Consider the following 27373-nt stretch of genomic DNA (forward strand, 5'->3'; position numbering starts at 1 on the left):
ACACACACACACAACCTCAGGTTCAGTGTGTGTGTGACTCCTCAGTGGTTATCATCATCCAGTGCTTTCATTGTCTCAGCAGCAGTAACCGCAGCAGGAGTGTAGTTTTTGGCAGTACACTTGGTGTGACTGAGCACTGGCAAATTGCTTCTTATATGTTCCTACACACAGAATGTCATAGGGACAATGGAAATGGTCACATTAAGTAAACGTTTTGTTATTTGCATATGTACACATTCTTAATGCTACGTGTGTGTGCTTGCATGCATGTGCAAGCCACGTGTGAAATTCATCCACAGATTCTTAGTAGTTCATCAGCAGTCAGCATACAGCCTTGATCTTTATGCTAATGTCATGCTTCATATCTGTAGTGCTGCTTCTTTGACGGACATTTCAATTGACTATGAAAAGTGTTGACATCCAAGTTGGAACGTCCCACCTCCGTGCTGAATGTGTTCCACCCTTTTCATCAAATAAAAAGAATCCACTGCTAGAAATCAATGCCGTCATAAAATAAAGACTACAGAGATTTCTAGAATGAAGTAGAGTATGTTTTCAAATAAAAATCCAGTCAGATAAAAGTTTACACTTGAATGGAACAGAACCTTAATTAGGGCTGCCCCTGAAAGTCGACGAGTTGAGATGCCTCAAGTCGAGCAGTCCTGTTTTTCTTTTCTTTTTATTATTATTATTTTTAAGATAGTTGCTAGGCGTTGCAGTATGACAATAACACAAGACACGTTCTCATAAAAATGCATTCAGAATATACTACAATAGGGAATGGAAAAATATTCTGTTTTTATATCCTTTTAGAACTGGTAGATGATGTGCAGTTAATTGGATGAACTGGTCCGAGAACAGACCATATTCCCACGGCAGCCATCCTCCTCTGTCGTCCCACTCAGGGTGGGACGCTCAAACACTGTTACCATGTGGCTGTGGTGCTGCGGTGCTCCAGGCCTCACGTTGTATCAGTGCAGGCACTCTGATGAATTGTTGACACCTCATCGCTTCCAAATTGATGAACAACTGAAAATACAATGGACAGTAAAAATCTGAAGTGATGTCAGGTCATAGTTCAAGCTAAAACAATGTGTTTGATCACCCATTAGCCATTTCCAAGCTGACGTCACCATTTGACAGTGTTACATGATTCGATAGGAATAGCCTAAATTAGCTATCAAATTTCAACAATGCAATGAAATGCCGACTCTGAGTCGACTCTGGAAAGAGTGAGTCGGCTACAGCTTTAACTTTAATTAATATCATCAGTAACACCTGTGCTTACCTGCTGTTCCATGTCACAATGGCTGCTGTGGAGAAGGTCCATTCCAAGATTTTTTTTTTTTTTTTTTTTTTTTTGGAAAACTTGTGGAAATAAGGAGATTTCCATTTACTGTCTCTCTTCCGACTTCTGAGTTGAAACTCCCCACTTTGATGAATGCATTTGATTGCAACTGGCATGGACACTTTCAGACAGAAATGATTGGCTAATGTGAGTCAATGACGATAGCTGATGTTATGCTGCGTTCCTTTGGGTAAAAAAAAAAAAAGTCGGAACTAGAACAAAAATGTGTTGAGCCCAACTTCCAATGTAAATGTGTTCCATTGTATTAGGTTGGAAGTAGTGGAAACAAACATGGACGCCCCCACGAAGCTAATGTTTCTTCGGCTAGTTTATATTCAATTAACATTGTTCAGTAACCTTAATGTTAGAAAACATGAGCCAGCTAAACCAAGTTTACAGTGCCAACGTTAACGTTGGCTAGCACCATCGTTAGCAAGCTAGCTAGGCGAGAGCATAATGTTCGCAATTTATTGAAAAGGCATCAAAATACAGTTCGGCTAACATTACATGGGACTAATGAGAAATTGCAACGTATCGAACGGTTCACTCTGCTCAAAATACGAGATAAAATCAATATTCGAGGGAAAATAAATTCCACTGTGGGCACTGCCATGTTGAATCTGCTCCGTAAATAACGAGCTTGATCTACAACGACAAGCTCCAAGTTCCCGTCTTGAAATTCCGACTCCTTCGGGTGTTCCATTGCTATATTCCGTGTAGGAGGTCAGTTTTTTCCAAGTTCCGACTTGGTTCAATGTACAAAGGAACGCAGCATTAGCCACTAACGTTAGCCTTGAAGGTTTAATTTACGGATGAGCATCCCAGGTGCTTCTCATTTGGTCATTTGTTCATCTGCTACCGTCTCTGTGATGTTTTGACATGTATGTATTTTTTTGGCCCAAAGATGACTTGAGTTTGCCTCAATCAAATATGGCTGCCATGATGTGAATAAGCTGTGTTAATGTGTGTTCCTGTCTGGCCTCCGGTGCAGGACCTGACCAAGCAGCTGGACGAGGTGACCCAGGACTCTGAGATCGTGGAGATTCGTCAGAAGGAAGCCGAGTGTGAACTGGAGGCGGCCAGAGACCGAGTCCAGCAGCAAGCCACTGAAATCCTGCTCAAAGCCAGTAAGATACTGCATAGGAACTGAGACTGATTTTTGGGACCAATACAGAAAACTGATAACCAATATTTAGGGCTGATATTCATTTGTAGTAAATTTGAAAACTGCAGTCTCAGAATTTACATTACCACCATATGCAAACCTTTCTTTAAATTAACAAATATTTAATCAATATTATATTAGTAAAAAACAAAAAAAATGCAATTAAATACAACAAACCATGCAGAAAATTAGCAAAAAAAAAAAAAAAAAAAATCCCTTTCAAAATACAAGAAAGCTATATTTCTAATAATTAGAATGATATATTTAAAGGTCAGATTGGTGATGCTGGATTGACATCACATTTGTATTTAAAAGTTTGTGAAAGGCCCCATTCACAAGCATTTAAATCCAATAAAACTGAAACTGTGATCTGTTTTTGTCTTTCTGTTAAACTAAATTTAAGGCAATTCCAGTGAAAAGGAAGATGAAAATTTTCAACCTTATTATCAGAAACACGCCCTCTTGCTTTTGCTCTGCTGCCTTTCAGACACAGAGGAGGCGTCCTGAGTGGTTTTCATATCGTCCATCATGTAAATCAAAGTTATGATACTGAGTACTGAACAGATAATTGGTGGATCCCTGCTACTGTGCTTCTCAGGTCTTCTCCTCATTTTGTGCTGATATTTAAAACACTAGCAAAGCCAACAAAACCCACGACGACCTCGGGAAACTTCCTTCCATGCAAACATATCAAACACATCCGCTAACAGCTCCCCATGTCTTGTCTGAGGCATCATAATATGTACCACTTTAATGGCGGAATGCTGTATATGCAGGCTAATTGTATTCCCAGGCCCTCAGAGGCAGGACACACACAGCTCCCATCAGTTATGCCCAGTTTAAGGTGTGTGAACGTGCACACGTTTGTATGTGTGTGTAACTGAGAAGCAACCGAGGCATCCTGCTGCTACTAGCACGAAAAAGTCTTGTGTGTGTGTGTATATGCGTATCTTAGAATCTGATTTAATATCTAGTGATGTGTGTGCATCAATATTTCATACAACAGAGCTGCTACCGTGCTTGGAGTGCAGGAACGACAGCAACAACTTAGCACTTAACCGCACTGAGTCCATGAAGCCTCTATAGGCTCCTCATGCTGGGTGAGGATGTTCTGTCACGTTCTGTATGCATGTGAGAGAGATCAGCTTTACCCCTCTCCCGCTGTGTTTACTACATAGTACACACAAACCACACTTATCTCAATTCACCGTGAATTTTTCAGATTGTTTTATTCATTTATTTAACAGGGAGCACGCACAGTTAAAGACATACAGACACAAGACAGAGATATAGCGGAATAGCTTGTTTTCATCCCCAGGACCTGGGCAAGTGAGCAAAGATGCAGCATAGACACAAAATGAAAATTTACATAAAACTTCAATTTAAACAGTACATATTGTTGAATAAGGATGATTGATTGGTTCATGAAATACCTCAGATGGGAATGTTCAATTTCCTTCTAGCCAGCTTTTTAGCATCACTGAAATAGTGTGCAGGTTTGAGGTCATTGCGGGTCAACACAAAACACAGAAACACTAAGGAAAACCTAGGGCTGAAACACGTCAGTTTCCTTTGCTGTTGTGTGTTTAAAAAAAAACAAAAAACAAAACTGTTCTATACTCATTTATGAGTGCTAATGGCTTCATTTACCATTTTTGGAAAACAACCTTTTTATTCTGACAAGGAATGACATTCACCATACTTCAGTTTTGCCAATAGAACATGATCTGTCATTGAACTGTTTGCAGTGGTCCTTTGACTAGTTCAGAATAAAATAGCTACTGTGGCTAGTTGTTAAAGTGACAATGCATGTATAGGGCAGTCAGAAGTCTGTCACACACCTTTGAGAATGAAGATATATTGTGCTGTGGCTGCTTGCTACAAGTACTAATCAACATTAATATTTACCAACTGGATTAAGGTAGTTAGTCCTGTACAACAGCTTCAGTTACAATGGCGACTCACATAAAAATGCTACCGCTTTGACCATCCTGCTGTGTTGATTTCAATAGAAAAGTGTGTTCTAATCCAGTTCAGGTTCTGTGGTCTTAAGTCCAACACTAATCTTGTAGTTTTTATTGTTACAATGGAGAGCAAAGATCCAGCAAAACTGCAAAAGTACATTTAGTGGCCATATCTAAAAAAACACTGGAGTGAATTTGGGACCAGTGTTCCATCTCGTTTGGTGATCTCCATCTCCTTATTTATTATTCTGACCAAATAATATCTTGCCAGTCATCCGCCATTGCCGTAGTTTGTCCCAAGAAATTTAGTTGATCATAAGCAGTTTTGGAAGTGTTAGTGGTAAATTATATCAGCAGCAGGGAACTGACTCCCCTGACAAATTGTATTGAAAATCCACTGCCAACCGAGTTCGAATTTCAAATTCGCTGACAGCAGTTCATTTAGCAGACTATTTATTTATTTATTTTGCAGACATCAGCAAGGAAATTACAGCGACCAGGCAACACAGGTGACATTAGCTCACTATCAGCACTCTTGTCATGCACTTGTTTTGTCTGTCCTCTGCCAGGTCAGATAGGCAGCCTGCAGGCCACCCAGATGACCCAGGAGGCGGCCATCAGGGACCTGGAGAGCGAGCGCAGCCGGCTGAAAGACAAGGTACTGAGGCTGGAAGAAGAGAGCGGGGCCTTGCAGACCAAGAGCCAGACTGTGGAAGAAAGGCATAAACAGCAGATCCACTCCCTGGAGAAGGTATGTGTGTGTGAGAAAGAGAGAGCTTCCTACGTGTAGTGGGTACATATTTAGCTGTGCATGTGTGTATGATAAAGTTTAAAGAAGCTTAACGCTGCTTTTATGTCATACAGGGAATAAAAAAAAAGCGTGAGAACGACTTGACAGCTAAAAGCAAAGTCATATTGAAACTAGGGGTGTGCATTTCAACCACCGAAGCTGATTCAATCCATGTTCAACAATACGATGCATCTTGATACATTATAAGAAGCCAACAGATCGGTAGGAATTGATTTAGCCCCATCAAACGATACAATACAACACTGTGAACCTTAATTATGCAAAACATGCCAAATTCCTTTTGCAGGTTTATTTGAAATGCTGATGACATCAGAATTCAAGAAATGGCACCTGAAAGAATAGAATAGGCAACAGTCTTGTGTCTTTGTGATGTGAATGCAGCGTAACTTCTTCCTCCTTGAATCGGTCCAAGCCTCTTGCAGTTTGTCTTTGCATTTTTTCCTTTCTTTACAATCCTGACTTCTCTGTGGCTTTACAGAGCTGCTAATTCCCAGGCGTACTCTTGTGAGGTTTATGTTTTGCTTGCAGCCATTCTTTGTAGCTATTAAAGGAGCACTTGACTTAAGTTATTGATATATTTCAGGAGGTATTTTGTAGAGAACACAGAATGGAAGGTGTGAAAATACAGCTGCATGAATGGAAATACTCCCCGTCTTTATCCCTCGCTGTCTTTCTTTCTCAAAGACATGTGACACGCTTTAGAATAAACTCAGAAATACAAACACAAAACACCATCTCGTTAAGACTTTTTTAGAAGTCAGTTTTCGCCGCTTATTGCTTGTTTTCTCTGCTTTTTCTGATCATCTTTGCAGAATGGCTGCTTAAAGGTCAATTTGAGCAAAATAAACTGCGGCACAGGCCTCACAATGCCTTGTGAGGACAAGGGGATGGAGACGAACCTTCAGTCATCAAACTACTGAAAGGGTCAAACCTGCTCGCTCCTCTTACAAAATATTTAAAAATGCGACCACCTCCTCCTTTCAAAAACCAAGACGCTTAAAGGTCAGATGATTTAAGGAACAGAGTAGTCAGCAGCCTAACCACAGCCCATGATAAATGTCAAGTGTAGCAGCTCCATGTGTGTTTTCCCATTTCTTTATCTGTGACATTTGTGCAGTGTAATCCGTTGGGAGCTGGAAGAGTTCTCTCACTGCTGTGAATTTCAATGTCTTTGTCGGGACAGCAGAGGACAGGTTGACGTCGACTCACTTAAATCCCACTGCACTTCTCTGCTGTGGCAGTAACAATGCCCCTTAGCTCCTCATATTTCTCCGGGCTCTCTTTTTTTCTTTCATTTCCTCTCTGCTCACTGGTGATGAAACTGCTGGAATATTGTGAAATTGTGAATAAGGTATTCAAAGCAGAGGATGTCAGAGTTATTTGATAAATTCCCTGAGAAAGTCAGGAAATATCAGGGAATTTTGCTGATGGGTTGCTTCACTGGAATATACCAGAATATATTTAACAGCGCCATCACGTTCAGAGGATGGTTTTCAGCCCAACTCCACTGGAAACAAGACTTTTAGTCCTTCAAAGGGCAGCTACCGGTCAGAGATTTAATTAAGACAGCAGTGGGTCTTAATGAGGAATAGCTAATCATGGCCGAAAAAGTGACTTTCCAAAACACGTCTTAACTTCATGTCAGTTACTGCTAGAGTCTGGAGTATTTCATTCAGTTTAAAATGACCATCATGTAGAGGTTTCTTAGGTTGGGCACCAGCTTTTGGATATTTTTGCGGTAAGTTTTAGGGATGGGGAGAAAAATTGATTCAGCTACAAATCGCATTTTTTTTGTTTTGTTTTGTATTGTTTTGTTTGCTTGTTTGTTCGTTTTTTTGTATTTGGACGATTTCTGTATCGTCCTGCTGACGTGCTGAAATTTGCTCCTGCAAATAAAAATAATAATAATAATAATAATAGTAATAATAGATTACAATTTCAGTAAATTCAGTTCAGTTACAATACATCAGTTGCATTCAAAATACAGAAAATACATTCATTTAGCATGTATTATCCTTATTGTAGCATTTTTTTTATTATTATTCATGTTTTTATTTTTATTATGTATTTTTCAAATATCAAACTTTATTTTACTTATTTAATTCAATTTAATTATTGTATTTTTAAATGTATTTCTGATATTTCTCATGTCTCATATTAATTACAATAATTGCATTTAAAAAAAAAAAAAAGTCCTTAGCTTTGTTCACAATCACATAACATCTCCTTGCAAGACTTACAAAAAGACAAAATTACAATAAATACAGAATTGCAATCAGTGTCAAATCAAGTATCGTGACTCGTATTGTATCGGGGAGGCCCTGCCGATTCCCTTTCCAGGTAATTTTTACCATTTTGTGCGGCAATTTTCTGGTAATTTTCTAGTTATTTTCCTTTGTGACTCTGGACTATTAATTTTGTTTAATTTCTTACTAATTTCTTGCTAATTTTCCCATCACTTTTTTTGCTAATTTGCTCATTACATTTTTGCCAATGTTTTGAAAAGAAATCAAACAAATTTATCCAAAGGGTTAATTTGAAGCCCCAGTGATGCTCGTCGGACCTGGACTAGAAAATGGTGTCTGCTCTGACAAACAGTGGTAATCTGAAGTTACACCTGCTGCCTTAGAGGTTTAATTCAAACCCCCATGTACTTCAGGACTAACTCTTATCTTTGACCTGGAAATATGGTCATTTAAATCTAGATTATGATAGATCTCAAACTATTTCAGTCCATGACCCAGAAAGTGAATTCAAGTTATTCTGGTATAACATGATATTTTAGTCTGAAACCAGGACCCTAAATGATCAATATTAACAAACTGGCAAGGAAGAACGTTTAAGTCAGTGGTCTTTTTAGGAGCTAAGACACACCTAAAGTCAGATTCAAATCCCAATGCATACCTACAAACCAGTGTGCTAGGAGCAAGGATCCAGAATATAAGACATGTTTTTATTATATTGTATTTAGAGATATCTGACGGGCACACACAGTTAAATTCAATTCAGTTTTATTTATTTATATAGCCCAGAATCACAAATTACAAATTTGTCCCAAGGGGCTTTATAGGAAATACAACATCCTCTGTCCTTAGACCCTCACATCGGATGAGGAACAACTCCCTAAAAAACCCCTTTAACAGGGAGAAAAATAGGAAGAAACCTCAGGGGAGCAACAGAGGCAGGATCCCTCCCCAGAACGGACAGACATGCAATGGATGTTGTAAGCACCGAAACAGAACACAGATAATATAATGCTAACACAGAGTCAGTATAACAAAATTCTAATATAATAGCAGTAAAGGTCAATGGTTGGTGCATCACCACACTTCTCTGGGAGGTCAATAAGCATGGCTGGCCAAATCACATCATGCTGATATAAATTCAAAAATAATTACAAATGAGAAAAAAATGCCATTTCAGTACAAATACCAGTGGTATGTGTGACTGAAAAGGGATGTTATGAAGAAAGTGATGCAGCAAATTTGAAAAAGTTTCAATCTTTCAAAAGTTAGGCTGTACTTCTGTCTTCTCTACCACAAGGTCAATCAATAAATGCAATTGTACTGATTGTGTTAGTATTGAGAAACCTACAGCTAAAAATCTGGCTCCAGTTGAACAAAACAGGGCATTAGAGCCATCAGCGAAGTAGCACTGAAAAACACCCATAAATGTCATTTTTGTATTCAGGTTGTTTCTCCTCTGCTCTCTCTCCTGTCCTTGCCCATCGGTTACAGTTCCTATCACTAGATTTTGGCTCATGTACGGTCCGCCAACAAAATCCTTATTGTCAGTTTGAAAATCTGAAAAGTAGGCAGCCATTGTCCGTCATTTCAACAAAAGAAAAAAGATCAAATGTCTCTGGCTGTTTACATGCCCTCGTGTCCCTTTGAAAGCCTCAGGGGACACCAGTCAGCACAGAACAACTCCCCTGTTCCCAACAAGTTTCATCTTTTTAGCTTTTTTATTATTGCTGTATAACAACAGAAAGTGGCTACCTATGTTGTAGATATTGAAATCCATACAATGATTTAGTCGGTCGACTTTGTTTAGTCTGCATGAAGCGCAAGACATGGATTAGGACAGAACAAGGACAGAGAAGCAGAGGAGACACAATCTGTGCAACAAGACTGAGGACTTTTGCCGTCAGATGCCAAATTGTCGTCACTCCCAGAAAAAGTTTAGATACCTAAATGAAAGCAAAGAAACAGCCTGTGTGTCTCAGGTTTGGCCAGCCTCCCCCCCTTGTCTCCACTATTCAACAGACAAACACTGATGAGGAGACGTTAGCCTGCCAGCAACACTCATTGTTAGCCCAGGTAATGTGACAGAAACTACAGTAAAAATCCAAACTGACAGTTCGCAATAGAAACTCAGTGTGGATTCGCATTTTGTCAGCAGATGATTGCTGTATTAGTTCTGTTTGTTCCACTTGTCACATGGTTTCTGTTCTCAGAGACCAACGATATCAACAGCTGCCTGTCCATCCAGGAGAGATCTTAGACTTAGGTCTCAGTATGTTAGGATTTCATAGAGATAAGTTGTTTTGTTTAAGAATCTTTTTATTCATGTGTGAGTATGCCACACTGGACTGAAGGCTGAACATTTGGAATCAAAAAAGGATTTGATATTTTCAGTGCTGCATCACAGATGGCTCATTACACCTTTTTCACAGCAGCCTTTTGGATGTGAAAAAGCAGGTAAACACAGGTGTTACTCATGACATTAATGAAGGTTCTGTTCCATTTAAATTTAGCAGAGCCTTTCCATTGACCCAGCACGCTCAGCATCAGGACCCTGGCTCCATTAGACCTAAACATTATGGAAGCTTAATGAATATCAGTAGTAACACCTGTGTTTACCTGCTATTTCAGGTCAAAATGGCTGCTGTGAAAAATGGTCTATGAGAGCCTGATTTTTAACACAAACAGTGAAATTGTATTTACCAACAGTCACCATGGTAGAAAAATCAGAAATATAGCCTAACTTCAAAAATACCAAAAGTGACCTTTAACCCGTACAATTACACTAGCTAGCCAGAGCAAACAGGATGCAAACTTGAAAACAAACTCAACAACAATGAATATAGAACTCATGTAAAATCAGCTTTGCGTTCAACTGGAAGATGACACACATATACACATTACACAGTACATTATGTTGCACTGAAATTGAACACATAGGCCAGTGTGTAGTGCTAATGCCGCCTTTACACAGCTGACCCAGAATAAAATAGACAGCATGAATCAGGATCAGTTTCCAGAGTCATTCCTTATCTACTTTTTACTCTGTATGATCATCTTTACACTTCAGTAACCACTGGATCTCATGCAGCAATGTGCTTTATATGAGTAATTATTGTGTGATAGTGATTCAAAACTAGGTCATTCATATGTCTGGATAATATCTCATTTTTCCTCACGCTGGATGCACTGTTTGTGTAATGTCGACTCTATGAAGGTTTCAACATTCCACAGCACACTTGGCCTTACTTGGGGGCACACGACTATGCCGTGCCACACTGTTTGAAAACCTCATGGAGGCTCTCTGACTTAATTATTGAAAGTCATGGAAAAGTCATTAAATCAAGGCAACAGTGGGAACATACATTTTAATTACCTTTCCCTGTTAGTACCTCTTTCTAGTTCAGAATTTGCCCATTCTTCTCCCTGAAAATGTCGAAATTAGCCTCTCAGGACATTTTGGCAGTGAGCAGTGATTTCACGCTTGGTCAGTCCGAAATGGGAGGTTTCTTGGTACATTTCCAGTCTGACCCAGGAGAGTCTGGTTTGGATCAGAAAGTATGATCCGATGATGAGCACACCTTACATCAGGAGGAAGCACTGTGCATTGTCTGATATTACAGAAACGTGTGCAGTCCGCAAATATTAACATTTAAGAAGACCCAAATTAATAAATAAATCAATGTGCCTACATCTCCTTATTTGCTTGAAATTGGCTTTTAAGTGATGCTGGAATATTTTGAGATGTATACCATATTGTGGACATGTTTAATGGACCCTGCCAGTGATTTTGAATGTTTTGCCCATTTACTACGGTTTGTCCATGTTTTACATTGCAATAATGAATGGAAACCAATGACTTTGTAAAAGCCAGAAAAAATTACGAGTTCTAAAATAGGATTACTTGCTTTGGCTAAGGTTTTAGTTACCAAACATGCACAATCACTGGTCTAGTCCTATAATAGGAAAGATTGGTTGTGGCTGTGAGAGCACTGTAACAGGAAAGCCATAAAATTACAAATAATAATATAATAAAAAAAGACGAAGCTAAATAGTAAAAATCACCAAGTTGCCTTTTGAGGTTAGCTACATTCACCGTCCCCTTCCTTGCATGCCTGGTTAGGCTTTGTGAATGCCGGTCTCACACTCAGGTTAGATGACAACTCATCAAGATAAGCGGCAAGCACTGGGGCGGGAACTTGGCCAGTTGAGGGAGCAGGGCAAGATTTGCAACACTCCTCCTGTCTCCAGGAAAAACACAGTATAATGCAGCTAAAAAAGACAACACACACAGTCAGAGTGTGAGAAGAAGCCCCTCTTTTCACAAAAATGAGTTGTAAAGCTGAGGTACTAAGTGAAAAGGTGTTTTGATATAAACCCTGGATCTCACTGGGATCACAGCAGACAGTTCCCATGGATAGTTTGACAGCAAATGCGATTATCCATGAATCCAGAGCCTGCTAACACTTTATGATTGGTTATTCTGGGGGAAACTCCATTCTCATACTAAATTTCTCTTCAGTGAAAGAAATGACTGCTCCCGCTCGGGCTTTCTTGGTACATTACGGCTTGCTAGAGATTCGCTTTAATTATGCGACGAAGGAACAGCTTCCCCTCTGGCTCAAACCAAAGCAGACGGGGTTGCAGCAACAAGGATTAAATTTTAAACCAGATTAAATCATGCCTCTGCATCAAATAATTTTGGACCAAACTTTAAAACTGGTTTAAAATTAAGAAATTTAATGAAACTTAAGAATTTAAACCTCCTTAAATCTCTTTCTCCTTAAATCTCCTTATTTTTTACTCTAAACCTAGATAAAAAATTTAATCCTGTTACATGAAACCATTAAACCCCAATTTAAACTATGATCCACTATTAATTGTAAACTGACACTTAAAGAAGTTTAACCTTTAAAATAGCTGCCTTTTTTTTTTTACATGGATTGTGCAAAAAAATCAAATTACTTGCAGAAATTTGTGAGTATTATGATGCTGCTGCATTTCTGTCCAGATACTGGTTCAGCAAGGAAACTATTATAGAGCAGCAAGCTAACAATGAAACTTTTTGTTAAAGAATACTGTTTCAAGGAATAAAATCAACATTGTTTATACTTACTACCTTATGACAACATGATTCAGCCTTAACGAATTCAAATTAATCTATTTATTTATTCAAACTAATCTTAGATTAAATGAATCCCTGTGGGTGTAAAGCAGCCTGCAAGTTTGAAATCACCAGCACTTTCTCAGAAAAATCTCGGTTTGCTGTTACTCCGGCCTTCAATCATCCCACTGTTTCCATGACAACCCCGGTGCACTCTGAAGCCCGGTATGGAGGACATTTGCTCTTGCCTGTCTGCCCTGTCTTTCTGTCTGCAACACAAGATTTGTCCCTCAGCTAGCTGGGTCTTAGAAAAGAGAGACTTGTATATAGAGAGCAAGCGAGGCAGACGGAGTGCAGGATTGATTCCTCAGTCATCGCTTGGTAAACACTGGCAATATTGCAGAATAATACAGCATCTGGTGTGTGTGTGTGTGTGTGTGTGTGTCAGACATAGAGAGATGGAGAGAGAGGGAGAAAGTGATGGGCTTCTGTTTATATCCTGACCTCAAGTGTGTTTTGTGTTAAATGGGTTTCCTTCTGATCATAATCAGCTGAGAGATGGTCTAACTAGGACATCGTTTCAACTGCCCGTCACACTGACGGCCCACATTCATAATTTATGCTCATGTGCCATTTGACAGTTCTTTAAGTGACCTTGCTGTTCATTTAATTTCAAGGACTTGCTTGTTTCATTTCACTGCCTCCTGAGCAGTTTGCATCCATTCACTGTTTTTTAGCTCTTCACGCTGACAGTTCACGTGTCCATATATAATTATGTGTCATGAATTTTTGAAGTCCATGTTTAATGTGTAGGACAGAATATATAGCTCTTCCATAAAGCCTTTTTCATCGAGCACACACTAACATATAATAATGATGTCTTAATAAAAACTACTGGTTTATTTTCACATGTTTAGGCAGCATAAGAAATATCATATGACTAGTCCCTGACTGAAATTTTTTTATTTTTATTTATTTATTTATTTTATTTTTATTTTACATACACATGTAAAGTGCATGTATGGAAAGACCATAGACCAAGTAGTCAAATAACACTAAGATAACAGCACAGGTAACTATAGATGGTTTGTATTGCTGTTTCAGTGTGTGTGTTTGACGTGTTTGATTGAAGTACCTGCACATTAGCTAAGAAGGAGCAAGTTGGAGTCAGTAATTGTTGAATAAATTATGTTGAATTGTTTTAGTTGTTTTTTGTAGGGCTGAATGATGTTCCACTGATAACTGTTGTGTCAAAGGTATATGAAAATGAATTCAGAGTCTCAGAGGCTTGTAGTCTTGTAGAAGCACACCAATATTCATCACTGTAATGAAGTCGTCCACATTCGTTTTCTTAAAAGCAGCAGCACTGTTGTGTTTTGAGGACTTGATATTGAGCAGAGTGAAAGTCTCTCTGCTGGAAAATAGTCCTTGTGGAGAAATTTGCTTTACCCATTGAATCATCGGTTCTGTGGTTTATGAATGGAGAAAAAAAATTGGTTAGCTATGGTCCTTTTTAAGAGGACAAACCATTGGCTGAAATGCATCATTTCAATGAGTGGTCACATGTGATCACAATGTTACAAAATTGATCATTGGAGTTGGCCATAAGAAACCTAATCAGCACAGCCCTAGATTTAAATACACATTTTGTGTGTGTGTACGTGCATTTGCAGAGCCTGCAGGAGGAGAAGGCATCCTACGAGAAGGAGATGAACAACTTGCGGGCCCGATATGAAGAGGAGGCTGGCCACATGAAGGAGAGCCAAGCCCGACTTCTGGATGAACTGGCCAAGAAACACAGGCTGACACTGGAAAATGCTCTGAGCAATGCTGAGAAGGACAAGAACCGCCTGTTGGCCGTGAGTACATGCACACACGCACGCACACACACTTTGCACAATGGTTTGTCTAATATAAAGAGCTGGTATTTGTCCTTTATGATCTAGTGTGAGCCATCCACCACTGTTACCTTGCTGGCTTGGTGCATGTCGGGGGAATGCAAGTAGTGGAAGAATGGAGTTTGTACATTTTGACCTGGCAGTGGTGCTGTCATACGGTCACCAAAGTTGTCAGGATTCATCCTCTGGGTAGAATGAATATGCTTTCTAAATTTCATGGCAAACCACCCCAATATTGAGGTCTCAGCTTTGACATTTTGGCTTAAGGATGGCACTAGAGGAAAGATGATACGGTGAATTACCACATTATCACAAGTGAGACATCATATTTGGTTGTAATTGCCTGCTAATTTAACACTTGTTTAATGTTGTCACATTCCCACTTAAAGATATTTGTTTGCAAACTCTGACTATTGGATATAATATCCAACTTTTCAGCTGTTTGAGAGAATTTTACCACTTTGTCAGTAGCCATTTTCTTTGCGTTTTGTCCAAGGGAGTTTAGCCAGAGGCTGTTCTGTCTGCTGTCCAGTCATACTAGACCATAGACTTAACTTAGACTCAAGTTTTTTCCTGAAACCTGAAGCCTTGTAGTCTGAGGAACAATGCTTTTTTTTTTGTCCGAGAAGTGAAATAGTACGACATAAAATGTACGACATACTCCTGCCATTCCCACGTTTTCATGGATTTTGGGGCTCCGCTGTTGAATCTTGTAAGTTGATATGCTCAGCTGATAATAATCCAAATACAAAAAAACACAGCATGACATCCAAGGCTGACTCAGTCAAAATACAAGCTGTCAGCTGCCTCGGTCTTTCTCTATTCAGGATTTGTTGCTTGCCAAAAGACTCCCTGTCATCCCACTACAGTCTGTAGACATTGTATCTGTTCATGAATGAGTGGCGATTATGAACAACAGATGTCCTCTGGTGTTCGTGTGTATCAGCACCATACAGGCTTACTGACCCTAGATTTTAGTCATATTGTGCTGCAGATGACAGCGTGTCAATGGGGATGCAGTAACTCCAGGTTTGGCGTACATTATTGTAACCAAAATATTGGCACAAACAAAAATACATGCATGTTGATACCAGGGTCTTGCATATTAATTTTAAGCTGGACCGTTTCTGCTGACGCTGAGGTCTTTGCCCTTTGCCGAAGGGGCATCATTTGAGTGACTTTGTCTTTATGGCTGCGTTGTGCGTTTTACACGGTGGTCACCATGATCACCAGTGCCTCCAAGTGTGAGGCTATGGTTCTCTCAGAAAAAAAGCAGAAAAAGGTGGCCAGTCCTGTTCAGCAGCCCTCACTTTACCTGTCCATCTTTGTCCTGTAGCCACAAGCGCTTGTTAGTTATCTTGGTCGTCTGAATGAGACTGTGGATTCAAACGGACAAAATGGTGGGGTTTTTTTTTGCAGGGTGGCTTGCCTCCCTCTTTGTTTTAAAGTGGGGAGGGTGCAAGCGACCTCAGGGTTGACCCAGGACACGCTGAGGAAATGACATCTCCCAGCTGGCCCGAGACATGAGTCACGTAGTTGCTGAGAATAGCTGGACATGGCATCAAATGTCCTATTTTTAGATGATTCAAACTCTGTTAGTCCTCACAAACACACATACACACACACACACACACACACACACACACACACACATGTACGCAGACACACACATTATCATTTATGTATATGTGTGAGAATGTGTTTTCTTCATTTGATTTTTATATATTAGAAATATGTCCAAAGAAAATTCCACCTTATACACACACATATTATTCAGTGAAAAGAGTTATCAGTGATACACCTTGTGCACTCCATTTTGTTGTTTTGTGGTGTATTTTTTTTACTTCTGTGCATAACTGGCCAAACATATGTGGCACTTTGAGGTTATCTACTGCACCCATGCATAAATAATACATGTCAATGCATTTTAATGCAAATATTTATATCGTGCTGGTGAGCCCCTTTGACTTAATTGAAAGAGCATGTACCCCTAAGGCTCAGTCCTTGTTGCAGCAGCCTGAGTTTGATTCCAGGCCCTTTGCTGCATCATCGCCTCTCTGCCCCGTCTTTGCTGTGATTATCTACTGTTACTCTCTGATAAGCAATAATACAAACATAAATCAATGAATGCATACATTTAGAAAATGCTAATATTGTACAAAGATTACAGGTTATAGCCCTGAACCTTGTAGAATACCAGAAAATACATGCAGCAGTTTGACAGCTGGTAAACTTGTCTCTTCAAAAGAAGATGTGCAGATTCTGTTCAGTTCCACTGTTCAATCCCATTGTTTTTCATGCCTGCTCCCATTTAGTAATTTTGTGACTCACATAAGCACTGGCATTCTGTGCTATTTCTGTTGGCAAACATGCACACACATAGATCACTTCAAAAACTCACAAAGCACTTTTTGTGTTATTCTTGGCTGTTTGACTTTAAATATAAGTTCCTCACCCACTATGTGTGTGTGTGTGTGCGCGTGTGCACATTCAAATTCAAGGGGTTGAGGAATGTGAGTAATGACAGCAATAAACTTTGCATGGCAGTGTTTACAAAATGCCATACAGATCAAGGTAGATATGATGAAATAGTAAAACAATTGCATCACAAAACAGGATGAAGTATAATAAAAAATAGAAAATCCAAGAACAATGAGATAAAACAGGATTAGATAAAAGGCATATTAAAGAAACAGTAAGGCAGATGCCGCACTGGGCCAGAATAAGGGATGATGAAATCCCTTCAACTGTCTGAATGTGGCAGGACAGCCATAACTCCTTGACTCTCAAACAAGTAACTGAATACTTTTTCATACATAAACAGTACATAAACCATCACAACCACACAGAAACTCTTTTTCCAGGTCAGACATGGCTGAACTGCATTTGAGTATAGTGTTTTGCACTGTTTATGCAACTTCCTCTGCATGAATTGCAAAACTCAAGATCACTCTGCCAGTGGCAGAATTATACTCCACAGCAGGCTTTACTCTGCCAAAAAAAAAAGTTCTGTGATTTTAGTGAAAGTGTGGCAGAGCTGTGTTATGAAATCTGCGCCAATTATATCCCTCGAACGACAGGGTGAATATCTTATGGCTTTGCCTCATCCACAGCCGCTGATCCTGGATGTCAACATGATAACATGAATACCTTTTGTGTGATATTTATTCTTCAAATTTGCTGTGGATATTCAACTGCAGTTTTGATTTAAAAAAAAAAAAAAAAAAAAATCTAATTTACATTTCAGTCAAGTCATCAAAAAAATTGTGTTCAGTTTTGGATTATATTTTTGCCAAGGCATCAATCTCGAACACAGATGAACTTCCTTACTCTTCTTACAAAACACGTTTTTCTCATACAAGTGAATTCTCAAATGTCTGTCTCTTTAATGGGCAACCTGTCCACTATAATGTCCACAGTTTTATTTGTAATTTCATCTGCTTGGCCAATAATATGTTTTACTTTTTCATAATCCACCTGCTTACGATTTATTGATAATTATTAAGTGGTCCCAGCCGTACTCATTCATGATCCCTAAAGGAAAAACCCGATTGACTATATGTGGCCCCATAACCTTTCCTGTAGAGCCACCATCAGGCCAAACAAAATTTTTGAACGTGCTAATGCTAACACGAATGTGAGCAAACAGCAAAAAAGTATGAATTAGATGCTTTGCTTAATGGGTAGATTACGAGCACTGAATAGGTGCATCGTAAAGTCTAGGCTACCACAGAGGTAGGCGGCATTTCTCAGCTGCTATGTCATCAAACGCTGTTCCATTTGGAAGGATCCTTTGAATACAGCCCAGAAATGAAGTCTTCATCTGGCGGTTTCCAGTTCAAGGACGCATGACATGTATCCCTACCAACTGTGTGTGTCCCACAGTCCTCTGCATACGTTGCTTAAAAAAAAAATGCTGCTGCTCCGGTGGAATCTGTCCTTCAATGTAAGTTAAAATGCTTGTTGTTATGTGATGTTAGCCTGTTCCGCCTGCATCTCGTCAAAGCCCTGAAAAAGGACAAGGCACAAGAGCTTCTTCTCCATCACATGCTGCAGGTATGAGTGCATTGACATTTAGGTGTGAGTCATCCGTTTCAAAGGAGAAGACTTCATGGCCTTCATAGTGCTATCAAGGACCCATCTTTCCTTGGCTCCAACCTAGATTTTCAGAATCAGCTAATGATCTCATTATTGGGGGCAGCCATACCTGATACAGCCCCCTGTTGGTGGGTCAAACCATTGAAACAGATCCAGTGTCACAAGCTCACTGAGGATTCAGTTTGCTTCAAGGATATACCCTGCTGTTGTTTACCAACAGCACGTCTTGTTTGAATTCCTGTACTTGGCAACTTTTCCATGTACTCTCAACTCCACTGTACCATGGACTGGCTTTTTTGCAGTTATTTTGGCATGACGTTTTGACTCTTTGTTAGTTTTGTTAACAAGAAAAATCTTGTCGAATCAAGACTTGAATTGAACCACATTTTATGCATTGACGTCTATGTAGGCTACGTGCCAAATGTGTTTTTAGGCAGCTAGAGCCAGTGTTCATTTTCCTCTTCACTGTAAATGAAAGCCAGTGTCAGCCACTGGGAATGGATCTATGCGAATCCTAGTCAATAGACTCTTTTGGGAAGCTGCCATCAGAGAACTCGCTCGATGGTTGATGCCAATTGCTTCAGTATAGATGCACACACATCAGCTGTAGTGTGCCATTGTGCTGGACATAATGAAAAAGTAATTAAAAATAATTAAATGTACATAGAAATGCATTGTAAAATAATGTCATTATTTCAAGGACTGAAGAAGTTTGGAAACTGTCCATTGCTTAAAAAAAAGGAAAAACAATTTGCTATTGTGTTGTACTTAGAACTACATATTTTCTCAAAGACCTAGTTTCCAAATTAAATCAAGGAACAAAGGTCTTGAATAAAGGGTGGAATTTGAAATTGAAAATGGTCAAAGAAAGACAAAACTATTTGAGAGAAAGACAGATGAATGTGAGCTTTGGCTGGGAGACTTTTGACAGCCAACCAGTCAGTGTGTGTGCATGCACTCTGTAAGGAGGAACTTCCATCATGAATAATTTACTGGCGGTTACTTAGCATAGTGCATGGCCACTGTAACAGGGCTTAAGCTCATACATATATACCCACTTTTTAGATAGCACTTTTACACTGCTTGTCAACTGCATATTCTATGGTATATATTTTTATTCCTTTTTAGCTTTTGGGTTAAACATGAGTTTTTCAGTATAGCTTGGGAATGAGGTTTTCAGTTTTCTTGAATCATGTTCTGTGTCATTTTTGAGCCAATGTAAGAAATTTCTAAGAACTTATTTTAATAAATCAGCCAACATAATATCATAATTCACGCTATTCCTGTGATCTTGGATGGTTCAACCCTGATTCGTGAGCATGACCCGGGACACTTCCCGGGCTCATATGATAATTTCGCCAAGAGACAAATCCTGAAGCTGTTTCACTGACAAGGAATGGGACACTGACATTTTGGATTTTATCACTGAATGTCATTTCAGGAGTGTGTAAACTCCAAACCCTCATTCCACTCTTGTAAGGCAGCTTGTGTGCGATGATTTATGTACCTGATGTGGGGGATACTTGCACAGAACAAAAATTTACAAGGAGGAGTGGACCAACATAAAACAGGAATGGCACCACATCATACATTTTACTGCTTCATCCTCTGTTGCCATGGTGACCAGTAAAGGAATCTTTGCTATTCATTAATGCAAGCATGTTTTTTTGTTTGTCAACGATTTGAAGAAATTATACTTACATAGATAGCTGTGCCTCCATACATATGCACAACTATTCAAGAAAATATTCAACAGATTAGGCCATATTCTTAATTGCTTTTTGTAGTGATTATGCGCCTCTTCTCTTTGATGAGGGTGTGGATGTATGAACCAGTTTTTGACAAGTAGTAATTGATTACTGCATCATGATTTTTAGATTTACATTGTAATCGAACTGGTTATGTTTATATTACATACAGATATATTGTTGAGGAACAGGCACCCAAGATTTTCAGTGAATTGACCAATGACTGTTATTTGGTTTGATTTAGTTACCGTGTGGACAGAGCGAGAGTCTGATAGTGTGGACTGTTGGTGATGAGATAACACATTTCGATTAAGTTTGTTTTTGCAGTGGGATCGTGGAATCTTTGATGTGTAACCCAAATAATGCAGGGTGCAATTGCTTTGTCCATTGGCCAGAGATGGGGAGGGAGTTGGAGTAAGGTACAGAGGAAAAGAAAAGAAAGAAGATATTCTGACCGATCTGACGTCAATCACTGGAGATGCATGTGGGACGTGTGATAACGCCGGCAGGTGTGAACACCAATGTGTCTCGACTGTCCATTCACCTGAGACAGATGTTAATACCAAGTGTGAACAGGGATTCAGGCGATCAAAATGCAGTGTTTTAGCTAAGTGTCATATGATTTCTAATAGAAGGTTTAACCTCTGTGAGTAAACTTTTTTTAAGATAATTTTTGGGGCACTTCTGCTTTATTAGACAGTCACAGTAGAGAGAGACAGGGAAGACAGGGCAAAGAGAGGTGAAGACCTGCAGCAAAGGGTCCGGCCTGGATTCTAACCCAGGCCATTGTAGTCCGGCCCCTGCACCACATGGCACACACTGTATAATGTGAGCCACCAGGGTGGCCCCTCACAGTGAGTCCCTTAAGAATAATTTACATCCCACTCTTTTCAAAGGCCAGACTTCTCATATTACCGGTCAATCTGCCATAAAATCTTTACTTTAAAGTCAATCCACCAAACGTCATGAAAAACCTGCCTGCACTCAGTTTGGCTGTTGAAATACATTGCCATTTCTTGATCTGTATTCAGATTTTATGTAATGCTATAGATACTTAATACCTTTTTATTTAAAGATGTTAAACTCATACATCCAGTGTCACAAATGCTGTCCAGATTTTATCTTCTGCTTTCTCTCTTCTGCTTGGCCTTTGTGTTTGAACCCTATAATCATGGTTTGTAGCGTTATTATCCATGCAAATCTGCCAAAATCATTACTTTTGGAGTAGCGAAGTGTCATGAATAACGATTTGAGATTTGCTTGGATAGTCCCTATTTGTGGCTACATTTAGATATGAAACTGTGTAATAGTATTGCTTTGGTGTAGAATTATTGGTATTGAAGTGAAAATTCTAGTCAGGTTATAACAGTACATCTCATTTTAGAGTGTGAAATTTGCTGTAAGGATTAGAAAATGGGACTTGGGACCAGTTTAATGAGCCCAAGGTCTAGCTGTTCCAATCCATAGCCTACCGCTAATTTGACAGCAACCAAGACGTGCAGTCCCACTAGCCTGAAATTGCCTTGTGATGATGCCTAATCTCCACAGGGTCGTTTATTCCAATGTATCACACAGCCATGTGAACGCAAGTGATCAAGTATTCTCTTGCATCAAAGTTGCATAATGAGGATGTGTTTTAAGTGATATTCCACAGTGGATCAGAGCTGACAGACGCATAACTGGAAATATAGAGGCTTTAGTTATGCATGCCATATGCAGATATCCTCGTTCTCTGCCCCAGCATAATTTCCACAGCCTCATATTCCTTTCTACTGCTCGCCACGCTAAAAATGGAATTGTTCACTCCTGTTGCTTCCCTGCACTGACAGACTTGTGATTATGCCATCAATGTTGTGTCCTCTTGCCTGGCAGAAATATCCGGATAGAAAGAAGGACAGGAGGAGGCGGAAGGATTGGTGGTGGGGGTGGTGGTGGTGGTGGTGGTGGGGGGACAACTCAAATAACTATTTCTCTGTGGCTCCGTTCCATCCGTCATATCATGGGAGGCTTTGTTCATTTGTTGCTCACTCACTCATTGCTCTCCGCCGCAGCAATCTATTTTCTCTCTTTCCTGAAAGGCGATGGGAGCGATGGATGGGACGGAAAGTTTCAGCGGCCATCTATTCTTTCATCACTTCCCTTTCCTCCATCTCATCCATATGTTTCATCACTTTTACTCAACTAGCTGTTCTTTCATCATTTCTGTTCTTTAATCACTGCCATCCATAATGAGAGTTGTCTGTGAGAAGGCTTGGTTTGGCATTCAAATGAATAGGTGTGCTCTAAGTCAGTCTTGCCCTCCAAATTGAGTTGCAGGGTATGACAGGAATCCTAATCACTCTGGGACTGAATCATTTATTAGATTCCTCCCCGTCTGTCTCAGTCTGTGCCTTGATGGACCAGTGGTCAGACAGACTCCATTTTATCCATGATTAAAAATTCCCTCAGTCTTGTCCTCCATACATGCAGCTTGAGAGTAATAACCACCTTATAGGAACAACATGGTAACAATGACACAGATTTGCGCAAATCCCAATTTTAATGTTTCACGCTTTGTAAAAACATCGACTTGCTTGTTTGATTCATTTATTGATCTAACTTTCATTGCATTTTAGATTCTTACTTCAAAATCAAGAGTGTGCATCTTACTCACTGAGACTAATTTGATATGCACCTCAATACATGATCAGAATGCATCAGTATACATTTTAAGTTGCAACAGATTGATATAATAAGATTCAGCGCCGTCACAGTGAGATGCGATGCAACAATGTGAACCTTTATATTTTGATTCTACTAGTACTGTACATGTAGTCCTGCTATTAGCTACAAGAGGAAATCCTGATAGATTTAGGCTACTAAATCGGTAACAGGACAGAGAAAGGAGGGAACATTATTATAGTGTTGACATCTTATTAGGAATCTCATTTGTTGGTAGTAAAGCATGTAAATCAATCAACTGTGAACAGTCCACTGTTTATAATCCATTTTTGCAATGAGATGATGATGCAGTTTCACATGAAGAGTGCTGTGGCTTTGGTTATAGGTATTGACTGTGCAGGGGAAGTGGGGTGTGGAGGAACATTTTAATGTGACATTTTTCCATGCTTGAAGCTGCTGATGGTGTCAGTGGCTCCATGGCATCTCTTGTGGACCCATGTGGGTTGTGATATTAGTGGGGCTACCTGTGTATTTCAGTGCTGTTTGGCATGTTACACAGCAAAGTTTTGCAGTCAAGTTTCCCATCTTTCTTATAAAACCCAAACTTAGTCCGGTTTAGCTTCCAACTTTGTACCAATACAGGCTGTCTGAATCGATGTAGCCACATCTTACACATTAAGCCCGGTGCATCTAGATGCATTGGTGAATCATCACACCCCTAGCAAAAACATATTTGTGTTATCAGCCTTAAACAAATGCTGGGCTGCAAGAGAGGAGTATCCTGTCTAGATCAGCTGAGACACTGTAGAGTTATCCTGTTTGCCTCCTTAATGGTGAGTAAGCACTCAATCTAGCGAAAGATGGACTCTCCATTTTCTTTCGTCCTTATGGTTTCCTTTGTTATAAAGCAATGTGGGTGTTCTGTCTACAATTTACCGCCGTCGCCTGACAGCACATCTGGCTGAAGTTCAGTTTTTTTTTTTTCAAACAGCTTTTTCTGCTATGTGGTGCTATCAATATGTGAAGTGATTTAGGCAAACCTTTAACACATATCAAGTCTTCTGAGTTGTTTAAATAGTGTTTCAGGTTATTTGTTGTTTAAATGTCTGAGAAGTGAAAGTCATAACCCATTCGTTTCAGAGAGGAAAGTTGGCGATGCTTACGGCTGGCTGACCTGCCAACAGAGAAACCTCTGTCTTGGTGACCCCTTAAGTGCCTGGAGAAATGAAATGTGACACTGTGGTCTTTTATTCCTTCAGCCAACCTTTCATCCATGTGTTATTGGACTTTCTCACAGTAGTCACACCTTTTCAATGCACTGAATTTTTTTTTTTTCTTACAACATAACAAACTCCATCCTTCAGTGTTAAAATGAAAAATGGTGGCAAATTTCATTTGACATTACAGTAATTTCCCTTGGCTCTGATTGTCCTTGGAAAGCAGCAATCACTGCAGACTGTAACTGAAATTGTTTCCAATTCATCAGCAGGCATAATAAGCTTCACTATGATAACAATGCTGGAGCACTCTCTCTTTTCTGTCAAGGACAATAGAATTGTCTGATGTATTTTTAGAAATTTGTGCAGAGCGATGATGTGTCTTACAAAAATGAGACAGAACTGGGGTCTCGATCAATACCAACACTGAAGAAATTTTCTCAGTTTTTGTCTGGGGACGCCAAGTGCATTTCAAATCTTTTGGAGCAAATGTTTTGAATGAGCTGAATGCACAGAATCACCACTGTAAGATTAACTCTCATATTGTAATGAAACATTACCTTACATTTGGAAGCTTTTCAAGGCAAAGACTTTTTTCTTTTTTCAGTGTTTTTGCTGACTCAAGTGAGAATGGAAAAAAATACAGCTTCTTTCAACTTTAGAGGCATATGTTGGTTATAGGAAATTGCATATCACAACTGAGTTCTCAGGATGCAGGGCAGGATTTTTAAAGGAACTGACTGAATTGACTATGAAAAAACTGTTGACTGTCTTTCCAGATGTAGTGAGTCAAAGGCAATTGGACTTGTTTATCTTGATTATGTTTCACCTCTCATCCCAGAGGCTTCATCATTTCTAATGACTCGTGGAGTCCCAGGCACTTAAGCCATGCACATGCTAAGCTGGGTAAATTTGAAAACCCATCTTATTTTTTCACTGTTTTAGCCTTCCATCCACAACAAGCTGGTGTTTTCCACCCATGAACATGGAGCTTTTCAAAAATGGTTTCCAAGATGTGTAAATCTGAAACCGCATTTTCATGTGAATGGGGAAAACTGAAATGTAGCCTTCTGAAATCTAGCAAATGTTTCCACATTGTCGCGTGGAAGTTGCGTAGGTGTGTAGATGCACAATACAGGACTTGCATTTTCTGGCATTTCAGTGTGGACGGCAGGCTTTTGGAAAATGGTGTGAGAATGCTAGAGTGCTGCATAGTGTATGGATTTACCTGGCTTACCTGGCTCATTCACCTTGATGTCTCATTGACTACGTTTACATGCACACCATATTCCGCTTCGGGTCAATATTCCGGTTAAGGTAACTGCGCTGCGGCAGCTGGAATATTCCGTTTACATGTTACTTGGCATGTTCCCGTGTTTCGGCCTATTCCCCTCTCTTACCTAATGCGACACTCAGCTGCGGGGGGGCAGCAGTACGCGTATAGGGTCTGATCTGCCGGAAATACAGGAGAAGAAGTCTTCTTCTTCTTCTGTCGCTATTTCTGTGTTTTCTCCCATCAATATACTCCATGATATTTAAGCCTTTCATTAGCTGAAGGCAGACTGCAGTCTCCTGGCTCTTGCTGCTTTTTCGCAATGCTGTAGTGTGCGCCATGTCGTTTTCCCCGCTTGCAGTAACCATAGCTTTTTACCACGGACCTTTTGTAGCACAGAGGAGATATGTTGCTCAAACACTCGGTATTTAGTGTTAGTGTATGTTTATGTTAACAATATGTTAAATTATTATTATTTTAAAAATGTATATTACTTATCAAACAGACCTAACAATTCAGCTACCAATGAATGAGCAGTAGTATGCATGTGATAACACAGATTGAAAAATAAGCCGAAGTGATACCTCTTCTCTGAATAGACAAGCTAGGCCAGTGTTCATAGGTTTTAAATAATGCTAAAAGCAATAATCCTAATTTCTTTACTCACTGTTCTATTTCCACTACAGTCCATCAAAGTAGCTTTACAAGAACTAGAAACTCAAAATAAGCTCTAAAACTACAGGAAATACCTTGAATAATCCAACTACATCAAACTATTCTTCAAAAACATTTATTGTAGTGTCAACAAAAAACAAAGCAAGATATGGCATCAAATAGTGACATACAGTATATGTTTGAGCTGTACACTGTCCCTTTTAGATCAAATAAGAAAATGAAATGAAACTATGCCACAAAATAATGCAACTTAAAATGCAAAAAATAGATATCTATCTAGAGACAAACTCAAAATATCAGTAAAATCTGAACTATTTCTGACATTAATATCCTGGCAGACTTTTTGAAAGAATAAAAAGCTCAGTATTTGCTCCTCCTGTGGTCTGTCCTCTCTCTCCCTCACTGTCCTGCACTCGCTTCAGCTTGTAAACAATCATTAGCTGTTAGCTTAAACAGAGAGCTGGAAGAGGCAGGGTTTGGACCAAGCAGGAGAAAAATATCGCTTTTCATATTCCAGCCTTGTGCTTGGTGAACAAGTGGTGTGATAAATGACTCACTGGCTTTCACTTGAGGAGGTTTTCTCGCCAGTTCTCATCAGGCTGCTGCCTCTCAGGCTGACGGACGAACTGAAAGTTACCGAGCTGCCGCTCTGCCGGAAGCAGGATGCGGACCAAACCACTTTGAGGCATGGGGGGTCCTAACTTTTAAACACTTAAAAACACACTATTTTACATTTATAATTAGCACCGCTTGCATTGCAATTTCATTGAATATTACTATGTTATTCAAAATTTATGGATGGAGGGGTCTTGTCCCCCCCCACACCCCCGAGATTTCCGCCTATGTTTTCACGTACCCCCTGCAATGTGCTCGCGTTTTCTCAGCTCTGCTCTTCCTCTTTGGCAGTTTTGGCAGCGACTTCCAGTGCACTCTTGTTGATACAGCGCCACCACATCGGCGCAATGCTGCAGCTGCAGTTAAAATGACATCCATCTACCACGGCGCTTGTCAGAAAATAACAATTTTCCCGACGTCAGAGTTTTGAGAGCCGGGGGCGGCACGAAATTAGGCTGAGGCGGCCGCCTCGTAATTTTATATGCAGGAAAAACCCTGGTCCACCATTGGTTAGGTAGATCCACCAGCTCGCTTGTTGGTCTTGTTATCCAGC

At 39.7% G+C, this 27373-nt stretch overlaps 1 protein-coding gene and 1 long non-coding RNA gene across 6 annotated transcripts in view; one reads left to right on the forward strand and one right to left on the reverse strand.

Annotated features, from left to right (window-relative positions):
* The window catches only part of fam184ab (family with sequence similarity 184 member Ab), a 213530-nt gene that overhangs the window by 91926 nt on the left and 94231 nt on the right, over positions 1-27373 (forward strand). For all 5 annotated transcript variants that reach the window (XM_030046618.1, XM_030046617.1, XM_030046615.1 and 2 more), the window contains 3 exons: positions 2340-2475; positions 5047-5228; positions 14309-14494. In XM_030046618.1, coding sequence (XP_029902478.1) covers positions 2340-2475; positions 5047-5228; positions 14309-14494 — 504 coding nt within the window. The remainder of the gene's footprint in view (positions 1-2339; positions 2476-5046; positions 5229-14308; positions 14495-27373) is intronic.
* On the reverse strand, positions 974-14677 carry LOC115355747 (uncharacterized). Its single transcript, XR_003927905.1, has 3 exons — positions 14599-14677; positions 11768-11769; positions 974-985 (listed from the first exon to the last, which is right to left on the reverse strand). It is a non-coding gene; the product is annotated as an uncharacterized LOC115355747 (long non-coding RNA).

Source organism: Myripristis murdjan, chromosome 24 (genome assembly GCF_902150065.1).
Source record: "Myripristis murdjan chromosome 24, fMyrMur1.1, whole genome shotgun sequence".
Lineage (NCBI taxonomy): Eukaryota > Metazoa > Chordata > Actinopteri > Holocentriformes > Holocentridae > Myripristis > Myripristis murdjan.